This window comes from Ornithorhynchus anatinus, chromosome 5 (assembly GCF_004115215.2).
Source record: "Ornithorhynchus anatinus isolate Pmale09 chromosome 5, mOrnAna1.pri.v4, whole genome shotgun sequence".
NCBI lineage: Eukaryota > Metazoa > Chordata > Mammalia > Monotremata > Ornithorhynchidae > Ornithorhynchus > Ornithorhynchus anatinus.
This window is the reverse complement of record NC_041732.1, coordinates 16,744,467-16,763,510: the sequence shown is the minus strand read 5'-3', so window position 1 is coordinate 16,763,510 and position 19,044 is coordinate 16,744,467. Positions and strand designations below refer to the sequence as shown.

The following is a 19,044-nucleotide window of genomic DNA, read 5'->3' as shown; positions in this document are numbered from 1 at the left end:
CTCCTTCTTGCCAAATCCAACAGCCTTTACTCCACCCAGCGTGGTCTAGTGGATAGAGCATGGGCTTCAGAGTCAGAAGGAGCTGGGTTTTGATCCCAGCTTTGCCACTTGTCTGCTGTGTGACCTTGGAAAGTCATGTCACTTCTCTATGCCTCAGTGACCTCATCTCTAAAACGGGGATTAAGATTGTGAGCCCCACAGGGGACAGGGACTGTTGACCAACCTGATTAACTTGTAGCTACCCCAGTGCATTAGGGCAGAGCCTAGCACACAGCTTAACAAATATTGCTAATGATAACAACAACATCCTAATCCTCCTCAACCTCTTAGCTGCCTTCACCACCTTCTTCTCCTGGAAATATTAGCTAAATTTGGCTTCAGTGACACTGTCCTCTCCTGATTCTCGTTCTACCTCTCTAGCCACTCATTCTCAGTCTCTTTCATGGGCTCTTCCTCTGCTTCCCACCCCTTAACTATGGGGGTCCCTCAAGGCTCAGTTCTAGATTCCCTTCTATTCGCCATTTACACGCACTCCCTTGGAGAACTTATTCACTCCCATGGCTTCAACTGCCATCTTTAGGCAGATGATCTCAAATCTACATCTCCAGCCCTGATCTTTCTCCTTTTCCATAATCTTGCATTTCTTCCCTAGGGACATCTCTACTTGGGTGTCCCCTTGACACCTCAAATTTAACATGTCCAAAAGAGAACTCATCTCCCTATCCAAACCCTATCACCACCACCCCTGCTTTGTTAAGCACTTACTGTGTGCTGGGCACTGTACTAAGTGCTGGGATGGACCCAAGATGATCAGATTGTACACAGTCCCTGTCCCACATGGGGCTCACAGTTTTACTCTCTGGTTTACAGATGAAGTAACTGAGGCCCAGAGAAGTGAAGTGACTTGCCCAAGGTCACACAACAGACAAGGGGTGGATCCGGGATAAGAACCCAGATCCTTCTGACTCTCAGTCCTGTTCTCTATCATTAAGGCCATGCTGCTTCTCTGACTTCTCCATCACTGAAGACAACACCACTATCCTTCCTGTCTCTCAAGCCTTAGCATTAGCTTTGATTCATCTCTCCCATTCAATCACATATTCAATCTGTCACCAAATCTAATAGGTTCTACCTTCACAACCTTACTGAAATCTGCCTTTTCCTCCCCATCCAAACTGGTAATCCAAGCACTTATCCTAATCTGCCTTGACTACTGCATCAGCTTCCTCACTGACCTCCCTGCCTCCTGTCTCTTCCCACATCAGTCCATACTTCATTCCGCAAACTGTTCATTCCACACCTTCCCACTCTTCAAGAAACTCCAGTGGTTGCCCATCGACTCCGCATCAAACAGAAACTCCTCACCAGTGGCTATAAAGCACTCAATCACCTTGTCCCCACCTACCTCACCGCTATTCTTCCACTGCAACCCAGCCCACACATTTCCTTCCTTTTATGCCAACCTATTCAACGTACCTCGACCTCGTCTGCCTCACTGCCAACCTACTGTTCTGCTTTTGATGTGGCACTCCCTCCCCCTTCATCTCCATCAGACCACCACTCTCATCACCTTCAAAATCTTATTAAAATCACACCTCCCTTCCCCAACTAAGGCTCTCATTTCCCCTATTCCCTCTTCCTCCTCATCTCCTTTGCATTGGATTTGTAGCCTTTATTCACCCCACCCTCCCACCACTTTTGTACATATCCATGATTTATTTTAGTGTCTGACCCCCCGCCCCCCAGACTGTAAACTCCTTGTGGGTAGGGAATATGTCTACCAACTCTGTTATTTTGTACTCTCCCAAATTTTGTACAGTGTTCTATAAATCTTATGTCCCCAATAAATGGCTGATTGATTGATATATTCATTCAATCACATTTATTTAGCACTTACTGTGTGCAGAGCACTGTACTAAGCATTTGGAAAGTACAATTCAGCAATAGAGACATTCGCTGTCCCCACAGGCTTACAGTCTAGGAGGGGGGAAGACAGACATCAAAACAAGTAAACAGGCATCAATAGCATCAATATAAATAAATAGAATTGTAGATATATATACATCAGAACAAGTAAACAGGCATTAATATAAATAAATAGAATTATAGATATGTACATATATACTCAAGTGCTGTGGGGTGGAAAAAGGGGATAGAGCAAAGGGAGCAAGTTGGGGCGATGGGGATGTGGAGGAGGGAGTCTCACCACCTCCAAAGCCTGAAAAAAAAATATTTCCTCCAGGAAGCTTTCCTTGACTACTCTCTCATTTCCCCTCTATACCACCCTCCCTGCTGCATCACCCATTCACTTAAGACTGCAGCCACTAAGCACTTACATTCCATTTCCAGGCCCACAGCACTTAAGCACATACTCTGCTCCTTCCCCTACCTGTAATTTATCTTAATGTCTGTTTCTCCAATTAGATTGTAAATTCCTTGAGGGCCAGGATCCAATCTTCTCTTCTCTCCCAAGGGCTTCTCACACAGTAAGCACTCAATAAATACCATTGATTAATTGCTTCAGCTCAGCCAGCCATAGTCACTGGTCTTCACCCTCGTGAATAGAGAAGCAGCGTGGCCTAGTGGATAGAGCCTGGGCCTGGTAGTCAGAAAGACCTGGGTTCTAATCTCAGCTCTGGCCCTTGTCTGCAGTGTGACCTTGGGCAAGTAGATGCCATGGTGAGCTGTCACTGTAGTTGGCCAGTGTGCTCGGCCAATGTAGATGGCCTGTATGTTCAATCAGTGTAGATGGGGAATGTGCTCAGCCAGTGTAGATGGGGAATGTGTTCAGTCAGTGTAGATGGACAATGTCCTCAGCCAATTTAGATGACCAATATGCTCAGTCAATGTAGATGACCAGTATGTTCAGTCAGTGTCGGTGGCCATTTTCTCAGCCAGTGTAGATGGTCCATGAGCTCAGCCAGCACAGATAGTCTGCATGACCAGTTTGTGTAGGTAGCCAATATGACCAGCCAGTGTGGATGGCCAGTGAGCTCATCTTGGGTGAGTTCAAGCCCTTTAACTCCTAGTCCCATGCTTTTTCTACTAGGTCATGCTACTTCTCTATACTAAGCACTTGGAAAAGTAGAGGAGAGAGAGGAGTCATGATGTCTGCTTTCAATGACTTTACAGTCTAGTGGGAAGATGGAGGCTTGCCCTGGTCCCAGTGAACACTGTTGCAATTTTTTTATAGTATTTGTTAAGCGCTTACTACATGCCAGGCACGATACTAAGCACTGGAGTAGATACAAGCTAATTAGGTTGGGCACCTGTGAGTGCCACATGGGGCTCACAGACTTAATCCCCATTTTCCAGATGAAGTCACTGAGTCCCAGAGAAGTGAAGCGACTTGCCAAGGTCATACAGTTGACAAATGGAGGAGCCGGGATTAGAAGCCAGGTCCTTCTGACTCCCAGGCCCAGACTCTAACCACTAGGCCACAGTGCTTCTCTCTCAGGGCTTGTGGGTTTCCAGCAATTGGCTCTCAGCCTGAACTGCTCCAGTTCACTGCACAGCAGCCTCCAGTGGCAGGTAAGAGTTAGCTCAGCATCTAAAGAGTGCTCCCTCCATCTTCAAGAGCAGTGGGAGTCCAGAAAGACCAATTTCCTGCCTCCTTCCATGTTTTTTCTGGCCTGGGCCCCTCTCCTCATTCCCCAGATGAGGAACAGCTGCCTCGATTTTCAGTGAAAAGCAGCATGGCCTAGTGGATAGAGCAGGGGCCTGGGAGTCAGACAGACCTGGCTTCTAATCTGAGCTCCACCTCTTGTCTGCCGTGTGACCTTGGGCCAGTCACTTCACTTCTCCTTGTCTCAATTCCCTCATCTGTAAAATGGGGATTAATACTGTAAGCCCCATGTGGGACAGGGGCTGTAATAATAATAAATAATAATTAGGGTGCTTGTTAAGAGCTTATTATGTGCCAAGCATTGTTCTAAATGCTGGGGAAGATACAAGTTAATCAGGTTTGGACACAGTCCCTGTCCCACATGGGGCTCACACTGTTAATCCCCATTTTACAGAGGAGGTAAGCGAGGCCCAGAGAAGTGAAGTGACTGGCAGCAGACGTGTGGCAGAGCTGGAATTAGAGCCCAGGTCCTTCTGACTCCCAGGCCCATACTCCATCCACTAAGCCATGCTACCCTAGTGCTTAGGACAGTGCCTGGCACATGCCTGGCACAAAGTAAGAGCCTAACACCACAATTATTATTTTCAGGGAGGATGTGTTTTTTGTTTTGTTTTTTTATTTTAATTCATGGAGCTTTTTGAAGGCTGGAAATCTCCATCCCAAGCAACCTCCTGTTTCTTCGCCCTTTCCCACCCCCTCAGGAGGGCAGCTTGCCCAGGCTGGGGGCCGAGGCGTTCTCCGCCCTGCCGAGACGAGGTGGGGAATCAAGCCTACCCAGAAACCCGGGGGAAACATTTAGCAATCGCTGGCTGCTTTCAAGCGGCAGCTGGAGGAATTTATGATGTCTATGTGCCCAGTTCTTTCACAGCTGCATGGACTCAACAACCGGAGAGCTACCAGGGGGTCTTGGCTATGCTTTTTGGGGAGGGTAGCCCCTGGAATAGGACACTGCCCAGCCTGGCCTAGTGGATAAAGCATGGGCTTGGGAGAAGAAGGATCTGGATTCTAATCCCAGCTCCCCCATTTGTCTGCTGTGTGCCCTTGGCCAGACTTCACTTCTCTGGGTCTCAGTGACCTCATCTGGAAAATAGGGATTAGGATGGTGAGCCCCATGTGGGACAGGGACTGTGTCTAACCTGATCACCTTGTATCTACCCCAGCCCTTAGCACAGGGCTTGGCACATACTTAACAAACACCATAGTTATTATTACCGTTTCCTGTAAAATGGCGATTATGATTGTGAGCCCCATGTGGGACAGGGACTGCATCCAACATGATAAGCTTGTAACTACCCCAGGGCTTAGAACAGTGTTTGGGACATAGTAAGCGCTTAACATCATCCTCATCACCCTATAGGGCTGAGAGGGAAGCAGGTTGCCTAGTGGGTACAACATGGGCCTGGGAGTCAGAGGAGGTGGGTTCTAATTGCGGCTCCACCACTCGCCTGTTGCGTGACCTTGGGAAAGTCCCTTCACTTCTCTAGGCCTCAATTTCCTCATCTGGAAAATGAGGATTTAATAAATGTTCTCCCTCCTTTATGTCTATAGCACTACACCATGACTAAGGCCCTGATTTAGAGTTGGTCAAGGGACATCTCTGTCATCTAGACCATAAGCTCATTATGGGCAGGGAGGTAATTCTGTTGCGTTATACTCTGCCAAGCATTTAGTGCACTGCTCTGCACATACTAAGTACCCAATAAATGCCATTGATTATCTGATTGATTGGTACTTAGACTGTGAGCTCTTTGAAGGAGAGAGCTCGTGTCTTGTCTGCTTATATTGTCTCCTCCCAGCTTGGTACATAGTAAGTGTTTAACAAATATTACAATTATTACTATTATTTAGGGAGCATGGTCACTGGTGACATAGTGAATTGACTTCAGGAGCGCTGGGGATTAGGCTTTCCCTTCCAGAGAAATGGACTGAAGTCCCAAGGCAAAGGATGGGGGGTAGGTCCAAAAAAAAAAAGCATTTTCAAGATCCCTCAGGAAATAAAGCAGCATGGCCTAGTGGAAAGAGCAGTCAGAGGATCTGGGTTAATAAATATGATTGAATGAACAAATTATTATTAATAATAATCACAGTACTTATTAAGCAATTATTGTGTCCCAAGCACTGTCCTAAGCACTGGGGTAGAAACAAGTTAATCAGGCTAGACACTGTCCCACTCGGGGCTCACGGTCTAAGTAGAAGGGAGTAGGATTTGATCCCCATTTTACAGATGAGGTTACGGAGGCACAGAGAAGTTCAGTGACTGGCCCACTTTCTTGCTACGTGACCTTGGGCGAGTCACTTCACTTCTCTAGGCCTCAGTTTCCCTGTTCTTCCTCCTACTTGGACCGTGAGAACCGTGCGGGACAGGGACTGTGTCCAGCCTGATTCACTTGTACCCACCCCATTGCTTAGAACTGTGTTCGACACATAGTAAGTGCTTAAAAATATCATAAAAAAGTTCTCCCCATGTCAGCTGGCAAGAGGAAACCTGACTACTCTAGTGGCAGAGGGATTGGTCATTCCCTATGTTCATTCATTCAATCGTATTTATTGAGTGCTTACTGTGTGCAAAGTGCTTGTGTACTAAGTGCTGTTCTGTGTACTAAATGTACTAAGTGCTGTGTGTACTAAGTGCTTCGGAGACAATAAACACATTCCCTGTCCACAGTGAGTTTACAGTCTAGAGGGTGAGACAGACATTAATATACATAAAGAAAAATATAACTACATAAATAAATGAACTAATAACAATAAGTATTGAAGAAGCAGCGTGGCTAGGAGAAGCAGCGTGGCTCAGTGGAAAGAGTCCGGGCATGGGAGTCAGAAGTCATGGGTTTGAATCCCGGCTCTGCCACCTATCAGCTGTGTGACTGTGGGCAAATCACTTAACTTCTCTGGCCTCAGTTACCTCATCTGTAAAATGGGGATTAAGACTGTGAGTCTCAAGTGGGACAACCTGATTACCTTGTATCTACCCCAGCACTTAGAACAGTGCTCTGCACATAGTAAACGCTTATCAAATACCAACATTATTATTAAATAAATGAATAAATTACAATCCCGACAATAATCTCTTTCATGCAGGAGTCAGGACCTATTGAGAAACTTGGTGCCGTGACTGCAAGCAGTGTGGCCTAGTAGATAGAGCCTGGGTCTGAAAGTCAGAAGGACCTGGTTCCATTCCCAGCTCTGCCACTTGTCTGCTGCATGACCTTGGGCAAGTCACTTTACTTCTTTCTACCTCAGTTGCCTCTTCTGTCAAATGGGGATGAATAATAATGATGGTATTTGTTAAGTGCTTACTATGTGCCAAGCCCTGTTCTAAACCCTGGATGAAGACTGTGAGCCCCAGGTGTGACAGTGACGGTGTCCAACCTGCTTTGCTTATATAATAATAATGTTAATAATAATAATGTTGGTATTTGTTAAGCGCTTACTATGTGCAGAGCACTGTTCTAAGTGCTGGGGTAGATACAGGGTAATCAGGTTGTCCCATCCCACGTGAGGCTCACAGTCTTAATCCCCATTTTACAGAGGAGGTAACTGAGGCATAGAGAAGTTAAGTGACTTGCCCCCTGTCACAAAGCTGACAAGTGGCAGAGCTGGGATTCGAACCCATGACCTCTGACTCCCAAGCCCGGGCACTTTCCACTAAGCTACGCTGCTTATCTTCTACCCCAGCACTTAGTACAGTGCCTGGCACATAGTAAGTGTTGAACAAATGCCACAATTATTATTATTAATATTAGTTAGGAGCCTCAAGAACTGATCCTGACTCTGCCACTTGCCTGCTAAGTGGCCTTAGGCAAGTCACTTAAATTCTCTGTGCCTCTGCTTCCTCATTTGTAAAAAGGGGGTTCAATACCTGTTCTCCTTCCTACTTGAACCCTGAACCCCATATGGTACAGAGACTGTGTCTCGTATCTCCTCCAATCTTACTACAATGCTTCACACAAAATAAAGGGTTTAAACAGTTTCACTATTATCATTATTATTGTCATTATATTTAAGTGCTTACTACATATCAAGAAGTGTTCTAACTACTGGGGTACGGCCAGTAGTATAGAGCTTGGGCTCGGGAGTCAGAAAAGATCTGGGTTCTAATCCCGGCTCTGCCACTTGTCTGCTGTGTGACCTTGGGCAAGTCATTTCACTACTCTGTCTCATTTCCCTCATCTGTATAATGGGGAATAAGACTGTGAGTCCAATGTGGGACAGGGACTGTGTCCAACCCAATTTATCCTGCATCAACCCCAGCGCTTAGTACAGTGTCTGGCACATAGTAAGTACTTAACAAATAGTTAGTCCAAGTCCTCCAATGACAATCCATTTATCTCCACAGCAAACCAAAACTCCTGCTCATCTTCAAGGTTCTCCCCGATTCTCTCCCTCTCAGTTTCCCCCTCTACATCCACTACTCTCTTCCTCACTCTTTTTGCTCCTGTCCAGGTAAATTTCTAGCTGAACCTCGCTCTCGGCTCTCCTGTCTTTGACCCCTTATGCAAACACCCTTCCCCTCTTCTCTTAGAAATCCCTTTCACCTCAAATCCTCTAACTCAAAGATCCTCCCTACCCACAAAGTCTCCTGAAAGGGCAACTTTTCTAGGATTCCCATCCCTACCTGACCTTCATCTGACCTTCCTGTCAGCCACCCTCAGCCTTGGAGGCCTAGAGCCCTTTATTTATCCCATTTAAGCTATTCCCTTTAAGTTACTTTATGGTTCCATTTGTTTGTAATTTATTTATTTATACTAGTGTCTGTTTCCCAGCTCTAGACTATAAACTCGTAGTGGGCGGGGAATGTGTCTGTTTATTCTTCTATTGGCCTCTCCAAAGCTCTTAGTACAGGGCCTTGCACACAGTAAATGCTCATTAAATACAACTGAATGAATGAATAAATACCCTGTTTCCCCTCTTGTTCCCATTATATGCATTCCACACAATGCTAAATCGTAAGCTCCTTGAGGGAAAGGAACCGGTCTTCTACTTTCATTGTATGCTCCCAAGCGCACAGTATAGTGCTCTGCACACAAGATGCTCCCCATACAGTGCCCTGCACCCAGCTGACAGACAGTACAGTGCTCTGCACCGAGTAATAATAATAATAATAGTGTTGGTATTTGTTAAGTGCTTACTATGTTCCGAGGACTGTTCTAAGCGCTGGGGTAGACACGGGAATCAGGATGTCCCACGTGGGGCTCACAGTCTTAATCCCCATTTTACAGATGAGGTAACTGAGGCACAGAGAAGTGAAGTGACTTGCCCAAAGTCACACAGCTGACAAGTGGCAGAGCTGGGATTCGAACTCATGACCTCTGACTCCAAAGCCCGTGCTCTTTCCACCGAGCCACGAGCCAGTACTCAGTCAGATTTATTGAGCGCTTTCTATGTGCAGAGCACTATACTAAGGGCTTGGGAAAGTAAAATATGAAAATAAACAGACATATTCCCTGCCTACAGTGCTCTGCACACAGCAAGCATCCAGTACTGTGCTCTGCACACAGTAGGCAGTCAACACAGTGTTCTGCACAGAGCGGGCATCCAGTGAAGTGCTCTACACACAGCAGACAGTCAGTACAGTGCTCTGCACTCAGCGGGCAGTCAGAACAGAAGCAGTATGACTTAGTGGAAAGCGTATGGATCTAGGAATCAGAGGACCTGGATTCCAATCCCGACTCTGCCACTTGTCTGTTGTGTGACCTTGGGCAAGTCACTTCACTTCTCTGGGCCTCAGCTACCTCATCTGCAAAATGGGGATTGAGACTGTGACCCCCATATGAAACAGGGACTGTGTCTCACCTGATTACCTTATATCTCTCTCATTTTAGTATAGTGCTCGGCACATAATAAGCGCTTAACAAATATCACAATTATTATTATCGCTGCACTCTGCACACAGCAGGTAGTCAGTACAATGCCCTGCATACAGCAGGCAGCCAGTACAGTGCTCTGCACTCAGTAGGCAGCCAGTACAGTTCCCTGCACACCACAGGCAGACAGTACAGGGCTCTGCACACAGCAGGCAGCCAGAACAGTGCTCTGCATACTGACACTGACGCAATCTAATCACCCCCTGCTTTGTGGCGGACCATCTGGGGTCTGTCCACTCCTCAGGCCTCTGCCCAAGGTGGCCTCTCAGTGACTACGCTGGACCCAGGATCTGGTCGGGTTCGTGAGGATAGTAATAATAATAATATAGAAGGTATTTGTTAAGCACTCACTATGTGCCAAGCACTGTATTGCTTGGGGTGGATACAATCAAATTAAGCTGGATGCAGACCTTGTCCCATGAAGGGCTCAGAGTCTTAATCCCCATTTTACTGATGAGGGACTGAGGCCCAGAGAAGTGAAGTGACTTGCACAAGGTCACACAGCAGACAAGTCGGGAAGCAGGGATTAGACTCCCAGACCCTGGCTCTTTCCACTTGGCCATTCTGCTTCCCATAGTCTAGGTTCCTCGGTCTCAACCTCCTGAGTCATCACAGAGTGGTTTTCTCCACTTTTATTTTTCTTTATATGGTCTTTGTTAAGCCCTCGCTGTGTGGCAGGCACTGTACTAAGTGCTGAGGGCTTGTCATGTCTTATGCTGTCCAGGTGTTTCCGACCCATAGTGATCTCATGGACACATCTCAGCTGATCAGGTTGGACACAGTCCCTGACCCACAGGGAGCTTGCAGTCTTCATCCCCATTTTACAGATGAGGTAACTGAGGCACAGAGAAGTGAAGTGACTTGCCCAAGGTCACACAGCAGACAGTCTTAATCCCCCCCTTGGTCTGGTGCTGCCTCTTCCCCGGGGTTTGAGCCCATCTGCGGGGAGTCTGATTGGCCAGAGGGACTAAATTTAGGTGGTGGATCATTCCTGGAAAGGTAGTCTTGGGCCTCAGCAGGGATGTACATCAGCAGGACAGATCTACATCTCTACCCGTATCCTCTCCCCCTCCCTTCAAGCTCGTATCTCCTCCTGCCTCCAGGACGTCTCCATCTAGATGTCTGCCCGCCACCTAAAACTCAACATGACCAAAACTGAGCTCCTCATCTTCCTTCCCAAGCCCGGTCCTCTCCCTGACTTCCCTATCACCGTGGATGGTACGACCATCCTTCCCGTCTCTCGGGCCCGCAACCTCGGTGTCATCTTTGACTCGGCTCTGTCGTTCACCCCACACATCCGATCCGTTACCAAGAGCTGCCGGTCTCACCTTTATAATATCGCCAAGATCCGCCCTTTCCTCTCCACCCAAACGGCGACCTTACTGCTAAAGGCTCTCGTAATATCCCGGCTAGACTACTGTGTCAGCCTTCTCTCTGATCTCCCTTCCTCCTCTCTCTCTCCACTCAAGTCTATTCTTCACTCTGCTGCCGGCTCATCTTCCTGCAAAAACGTTCTGGGCATATCATTCCCCTTCTTAAAAACCTCCAGTGGTTGCCTATCGACCTCCGCACAAAAAAAAACTCCTCACTCTAGGCTTCCAGGCTCTCCATCACCTTGCCCCTTCCTACCTCTCCTCCCTTCTTTCTACTGCCCACCCCACACGCTCCATTCCTGTGCCCCCACCTCCTCACCGTCCCCCGTTCTCGCCTATCCCGCCGTCGACCCCTAGGCCACACCCTCCCGCGGTCCTGGAATGCCCTCCCTCCTCACCTCCGCCAAACTAATTCTCTTCCCCTCTTCAAAACCCTACTTAAAGCTCACCTCCTCCAAGAGGCCTTCCCAGACTGAGCTCCCTTTTTCCCTCTGCTCCCTCTACCCACCCCCTTCACCTCTCCGCAGCTAAACCCTCTTCTCCCCCCTTTCCCTCTGCTCCTCCCCCCTCCCGTCCCATCCCCTCAGCACCGTACTTGTCCGCCCAACTTATCTTCAATGAACAATATCTTCATCACCCTATTTTTTTTATTTAATGAGATGTACATCACCCTGATTCTATTTATTTGCTATTGTTTTAATGAGATGTTCTTCCCCTTGACTCTATTTATTGCCATTGTTCTTGTCTGTCCGTCTCCCCCGATTAGACTGGAAGCCCGTCAAAGGGCAGGGACTGTCTCTATCTGTTACCTATTTGTACATTCCAAGCACTTAGTACAGTGCTCTGCACATAGTAAGCGCTCAATAAATACTATTGAATGAATGAATGTAGCTCGAAACCTGAAACTCTGTCTGACCCAATAATAATAATAATGATAATAATGACTGTGGTATTTGTTAAGGGCTTACTATGTGCCAGATACTGTTCTAAGTGTTGGGATGGATATAAGCAAATCCAGGTGGACACAGCCCCACTCCCTCTTGGGGCTTACAGCCTCAATCCTCGTTTTACAAATGAGGGAACTGAGACCCAGACAAATGAAGTGACTTGGCCAAGGTCACATAGCAGTCAAGTGGCGAAGCCCCAGTTAGAACCCCCAACTTTCTGGCTACCAGCCCCGTGCTCTATCCACCACGTCTGATTGCTCTGTAGCTACCCCAATGCTAGGCACATAGTAAGCGCTTAATAAGTACCATCATCATTATTACTATGATTATTATTAACTGGGACCTCTTTGGTTTGACCTTGGGGCAAGAGCGAAGTGACCCTAAGCTCCCTGGGGTCCAGAACGAGGCTCTTGCCTTCAAGGGAAGAAAGAACATCCCACTGATCTCTGAAGCTGCTTCCTGAGGTCTCTGGGCCAGAAGCAGAATGGCTTAGTGGTTGGAGCACGGGCCTGGGAGTCACAAGATCATGGGTTCTAATCCCGGCTCCACCACATATCTTTTTGACCTTAGGCAGTCACTTCACTTGTCTGGGCCTCAGTTACCTCATCTGTCAAATGGAGATTGAGACTGTGAGCCCCACATGGGAAAGGGACCGTGTCCAGCCCCATGCCCCGGGTTCAAATGGCACCACGGATGGTGCCAGCCTTTGCACACATGACCTGGGCTGGGCCTTGTGCAGCCCTCTGAGGTCCAGGATGCTCATTCTCCTTGCTTGTTTGCTATCTTTGTCTTTCCCTCTCTTTCCTCTCTCTCTCTCCCTCTTTCCTTTTCTCCCTCTCCTTCTCTCTCTTCCTCTCTCTCTCCCTCTTCCCTTCTCTCTCCCTCTTCCCTTCTCTCCCTCTCTCTTGCTCTTTTTTCTCTCTCCCTCTCTCTTTCTCTCTCCCTCTCTCTTCTCTCTCTCTTTCTACCTCTCTTTCTCTCTCTCTCCCTCTCTTCTCTCTCTCCCTTTTTCTTTCTTTCTTTCCCTCTCTCTCTCCCTCTGTCTTGCTCTCACTTTTTATTTTTCTCTCTCTTTCTCTGTCTCTCTCTCTTTTTCTCCCTCCCTCTGTCTCGCTCTCTCTCTCTCCCTCTCTTTCCCTCTCTCTCTCTGTCTCTCCTTTCTCTCTCTGTCTCCCTCTGTCTCTCTTTCTCTGTCTCTGTCTCTCTCTTTATGTATCTCTGTCTCGTCTTTCTCTCTCTCTGTCTCTCTGTCTCTGGGGCACATGCCCCAAGGAGCCGACATTCCAGGATGAACCGAGCCCGGAGAGGCAACAAAGCCAGAAACTTACCGTTGCCCCGTTCCCAAGGGAACCTCTTGGGGAGGATCATGGCTGCAGTTGGTCCCCAGTCCGGTCCGGCATCCGGTGTCCAGTGGTGGCAGTGGCAAGGGCGGCCCCCTCATGCTCAGCGCCTAGCCAGTGGGGGAGGCCCAGGCCCCTGCATTTCGCGCGGGCTGGACCTCTGCTGGAACTCTCGGCCCACCGAGTCTTCCCAGCTGGAAAGTGTCCTAGCCCTGCCCGGGGGGCCAACTGGGCCCTCTCGTCCTGGGGCAGATGTGGGCAAGAGAGATGGGACTTGATCAAAGTAACCTCTCAGATCCTGTCCCTGCCTCACACCCAGACTGGGGTCTTCCCCCCAAACTAGGCCAAGCTCATCCCCGCTGGAGAATGGCAAAGAATCACAGCTCCTTGTCTGCCTCACGAAGAGCCAGCTGTGGAGCCTACATCCTCTCTCCTCTCCGGGCTGGGACTCTCCGCCCCTCCGCACTGCCTTAGCTGGCTCTGGGCATGTTTATGTAACGGCCCGGGATACACACGGCAACTAGGATCCTGGCCCGGAGTTGCGGTGATTCATTTATTACTCATTTGAAACAAAAACACACAAGACACTGAGCTGGTTTTCAAGTAAGAGGGGGAGAGGGAAGAGAAGGGGAGAGGGAAAGAAGAGAGAGAGAGAGGGCGTCTTTCATAAAGTCTGTCCCGAGTTTGGCTGCCACTCACGCACCATGAATAAAGTCTGTGTCCAGGGCTGGGTGGGCAGCACTCAGGGGAGAAGGAGGAGGAAGAGGAAGTAGAAGAGGAGGAGCAAGGGGATGAGAAGGAAGAGAAGGGGGATGAGGAGGAGGAGAAAGAGGAGGAGGAAGAGAAAGGGAGGGGGAAAATGAGGAGAATAAAAAGGGAAAAGAGGAAAAGGAGGAAGAGTAGGAGGAAGCAAGGAAGAGGGAAGGAGACAGGAGATGGAAGAAGGCAAGGGGAGGAGGAAGAAGAGGAGGAGGAAAAGGAGGAAGAGGAGGGAGAGGAAGACGAGGAGGAGGAGGAGGAGGAGAAAGAGAAGGAAGAGGTAAATAAGGAAATGGAAGAGGAAGAGGAGGAGGAGGAGGAAGAAGGGAAGAAAGAGGGGAGATGGAGGACACGGGAGGAGGAGGAAGAGGAAGATGAGAAAGAAGAGGAGGACGTGGAGGGGGAGGAGGGAGAGTAAGATGCACGGGGGAGGAAGAAGAGGAGAAAAAGGAGGGTGAGAAGGAAGAGGGGAAGAAGGGGAGGAATTGGAGAAGAACAAAGGGAGGAGGTTGAGAAAGAAGAGAAGGAAGAGGAAGATGAGGGTGAGGAGGCAGAGGGAGAAGAGCAAGAGAAGGAGGGTGAGGAGGGACAGGAGAAGGAGGAAGAGGGGAAGAAGAGGAAGAGAGAGAAGAGATGGAGGAGGGAAAGAAGAGAAGGAGGATAAGGAGGGTGAAAAGCCCACAACAAAAGATGAGGCAGGGCCTGCAAGATGCAGTTGCTTCCTGAGAGCTTCTGACCCTAGTATTCACCCATCTCCCCGGGGTTTCACTGAAAGAAGGAGCAGCTTCCAATCCAAGTAATAATCAGCTTCAGTAAGCAGTCTTCTGCCTGCCCCGTCATTCATTCAATTGTATTTCAGTCATATTTATTGAGAGCTTGTTAGGTGCAGAGCACTCTACTAAGCACTTGGGAGAGTACATTGCAACAATAAACAGACAAATTCACATTCCCCGCCCACAGCAAGCTGACAGCCCCCACATCTTACCCCCACTGGGGAGCAGGAGGAGCAAAACTCCCCCTTTGCTTCCATCCCTGGAGGGCTCCATCTAGGTGCCAACATATCTAATGTTTTATAAGCCACTACGCCCTCACCGGGAATAGTCAAGGGAGCAGCAGACTGCTTGTACCCTGCTCCAAGTCCAGAGATAAAGGAGGCCATCACAGCCCTGGGGAGCCAAAGACCATCCTAACCCCTCAACTCTCCTCCGCCCCCAGACCAACTCTGGCTATGGATCACCGGTAAGGATTCCTAGGCTGTGCTTGGAGTGGTGGGCTCGGAACCGAGGAGTAGCATGGCCTAGTGGATAGAGCACAGGTCTGGGAATCAGAAGTTCACGGGTTCTAATCATGACTTCACCACTTGTCTGCTGTGTGGCCTTGGGCAAGTCACTTCACTTCTCTGGGCCTCAGTTACCTCATCTGTAAAATAGGGGTGAAGAGTGTGAACTGTATGCGGGACAGGGACTGTGTCCGGCCCAATTTGCTTGTATCCACCCCAGGGACTAGTACAGTGCCTGAAACATAGTAAACAATTAATATTATTATTGTTATCATTATTATTATTAAGAGATGGGCCTCAGGAGAAACCAGTGTGGAGTCTGAGCCCAGAAATATTTATCCTCCTGGAGCGGTGATAATCAGTCAATCATTTGTATTCATTGAATGCTTACAGGGTATAGGACACTGTAGTAAGCGCTTGGGAGAATACAGTATCACGATATAACAGATCCCTTCCCTGCACACAATGAGTTTACAATCCCCAGGAAGAGATAGACATAAATATGAATAAATAAATTACAGATATGTGCATGAGAGCTGTGGGGTTGAGGGGGGTGTGAACGGAAGTAAATCAGGGTGATGCAGACAGGAGTAGGAGAAGAGGAAATGAGGGCCTAGTCAGGGAAGGAGAAGATGTGCCTTCAATAAGGCTGTGAAATGGGGGGTAGTAATGCCTTCGACCAATAACAACGATCAGGTAGGTCTCCAAACTCCAACTCCTAACCTAAGTCTCCCACCAAGAAATGGCCCCGACCAATATCCATGATCAGGTGGGTTCTTTGCTTCTTCTCCCTAATATTTCTGGGACTTTGAGAATCCACTCGAGCTGGGGTCAGAGATCAAGAGCTGGGGGATGGGTTGGGAAGCACAGGTTGGAGGAAAAGACACCCCCTCTAGACTGTAACATCTTTATGCTCAGAGAATATGTCTTTTATATTGTTATATTGTAATAATAATAATAATAATAATGTTGGTATTTGTTAAGCGCTTACTATGTGCCGAGCACTGTTCTAAGCGCTGGGATAGACATGGGGAATCAGCTTGTCCCACGTGGGGCTCACAGTCTTAATCCCCATTTTACAGATGAGGGAACTGAGGCACAGAGAAGTTAAGTGACTTGCCCACAGTCACACAGCTGACAAGTGGCAGAGCTGGGATTCGAACTCATGAGCCCTGACTCCAAAGCCCATGCTCTTTCCACTGAGCCACGCTGCTTCTCTGAGCCATGCTGCTTCTCTACCCCAGTGCTTAGTACAGTGCCCTGCACACAGTAAGGACTCAATAAATACGATCGAATGACTGACTGACAGATGGGGAGAGGAATATGCAGGGTTTCCTGACCTTACCTTTGTCCCTCAAGAGGTTTCATCCCCCCAAAACATAATCCCCCTCCCAAGCCAACCTTCTACTTACCCCTCACTCTCAATTTTCCCTCCTCCATCCCACCCTCTAGACTGTAAGCTCATTGTGGGCAGGGAATGCATCTGTTTATTGTTGTATTGTCTTCTCACAAGTGCTTAGTACAGTGTGCTGCATACAGTAAATGCTCAGTGAATACGATTGAATGAATGAATCCCCTCACTCACACTTTTCTTCCCTTCCTCCCCACATCCCAACAGAACTCCAGCTCTCCCCTCATTCAAATCCTTCCTTAAAGCTCACCTCCTCCAACAAGGTTTCCCAGATTTTTATTTCATTTTGTGGTATTTGTTAAGCGCTTACTTAGTGCCAGGCACTGCACTAAGTGCTGGGGTAGATACAGGCTATAATAAAAATAATAATAATTATGGTATTTGTTAAGCATTTACTATGTGCAGGGCACTGTTCTAAGCCCTGGGGTAGATACAGGGTAATCAGATTGTCCCACGTAGGGCTCACATTTTTTAATCCCCAATTTTACAGATGAGGTAACTGAGGCCCAAAGAAGTTAAGTGACTTGCCCAAGGTCACTCAGCAGACAAGTGGCGGAGTCAGGATTAGAACTCACGACCTCTGAGTCCCAAGCCCGTGCTCTTTCCACTAAGCCACACTGCTTCTCTAATCAGGCTAACCAGGTTGGACATAGGGCTCACAGTCTCAATCCCCATTCAATTTATTCAACTGTATTTATTGAATGCTTGCTGTGTTGAGAGCACTGTTTGAAGTGCTTGGAAGAGTACAATATAACAATACACAGACATATTCCCTGGCTACAGTGAGTTTACAGTCCACACGGGACGGGGCATTAATATACTTTCACAGATGAAACAATTAAGTCCCACAGAAGTAAATATGATTGAATAAATGAATGAAATGACTTGCCCAAGGTCACAAGGCCGGCAAGAGGCAGAGCTGGGATTAGAACCCAAGTCCTTCTGACTCCCAGGCCCATGCCTAGCTCCCTGAGCTTTATAATCCCTTCAGCCAAATCCAGCATCTATGAACTATTATGCTCTCCCAGCCTCTGCACAGAGTAAGCACACAATAAGTATTGAACAATCGATTGATTGGGAAGGTAGTCAATTTTCCGCATCCACCCAGCCTGTTGACTGTCTGGGATCAGGTAGCCCTTGCCTGCCCCCTGTAAAATGGGGATTAAAACTGTGAGCCCTATGTGGGTCACAGAATGTGTTAAACCTGATTAGAATGTATCCACCTGAGCACTTAGTATAGTTCCTGGCACATAGTAAATGCTTAACAACTACCATAAAAAAAATTCTTCAAAACATCTGAAGTTGAGGGCTGCTGCCTCAGACAGCTGACAGGAAGCAAAGATGGAAGGAAAGTTGAGGGTCATGGAGTTGCTAATCCAGTGCTTATGTCTAGGGCTGAATCTCTGCAGGCAGGTGTGACCCTTCGTGGCTGTGACTTGGCATAACCTCTTCCATTTGCGTGTTTCGGAAGAGTGGATCCATCAGATGCTTGTTGAGCCCCACTCCTTTTATTCATCCCCACCCCCCCGCCGCCCGCCCAGCCCCAAGGCACTTGTGTCCAGATCTGTCATTTATTTATTTCTATTAATATCTGTCTCCCCTTCTAGACTGTGAGCTTCTTGTGCCCAGGGAATGTGTCTGTTTATCGTTAGCAGTAATAATTGCGGTGTTTGTTAAGTGCTTACTGGTTGCTAGGCACTGCACTAAGTGCTGGAGTAGATACAAGTCAATCAGGTAAGACACAGTCCCCGTCCCACACTGGGCTCATAGTCTTAATCCCCATTCTACAGAGGAGGTAGCTGAGGCACAGAGCGGAGTGGGATTAGAACCCAGATCCTTCTGACTCCCAGGCCCTTGCTCTATCTACTAAGCCACGTTGTTTCTCTGGAACCTGGTTTTCACTTCTCATGACTGGGGGGCCGCTGAAGACTATCCCTCTAGACTGTCAGCTCGTTGTGGGTGGGAATGTGTCTGTTCTAATGATCTATTGTACTCTCCCAAGTGCTTAGGACAGTGGGCTGCACATAGTAAGCACTCAAAAAATACGACTGACTGACTTACTGCTGAAACCCAGAGAGGCTGTGAGCTCCCTGCCGGGACCTAGACAGCTTAGTACTTAGCAGCTCAGCATCCTTGCTCTGCAACAAGGCCTCATTCCTCCAAGGAGTGGGAGAGCGGTAAAGTTGCAGAGCAGGGGTGAGGAAAGGGGGTGCCCTCCCTGCCACCCCCCCAGGCTGTGAGGGTGAGGCTATGTGTCTAGATCACGGGCAGGGGCGTCAGAAGGACCTGGGTTCTAGTCTCAGCTCCACCACTTGTCTGCTGGGTGACTTTGGGAGAGTTACCTCAGCTACAAAGTGGGGAGCCCTGTATGGGATTGGGTCTATATCCAACCTGATAATCTTGTATCTACCCCAGCCCTAAGTGCAGTGTTTGGCACATAGTA

General features: G+C 48.2%; 1 protein-coding gene across 1 annotated transcript in view; it reads right to left on the bottom strand.

Annotated features, from left to right (window-relative positions):
* Positions 1-13,852, bottom strand: part of IL16 (interleukin 16) — an 83,268-nt gene extending 69,416 nt beyond the window's left edge. Inside the window, exon 1 of the mRNA XM_039912283.1 lies at positions 13,141-13,852. Coding sequence (XP_039768217.1) covers positions 13,141-13,180 — 40 coding nt within the window. The 5' untranslated portion in view covers positions 13,181-13,852. The remainder of the gene's footprint in view (positions 1-13,140) is intronic.
* Positions 13,853-19,044: the final 5,192 nt, after the last annotated feature.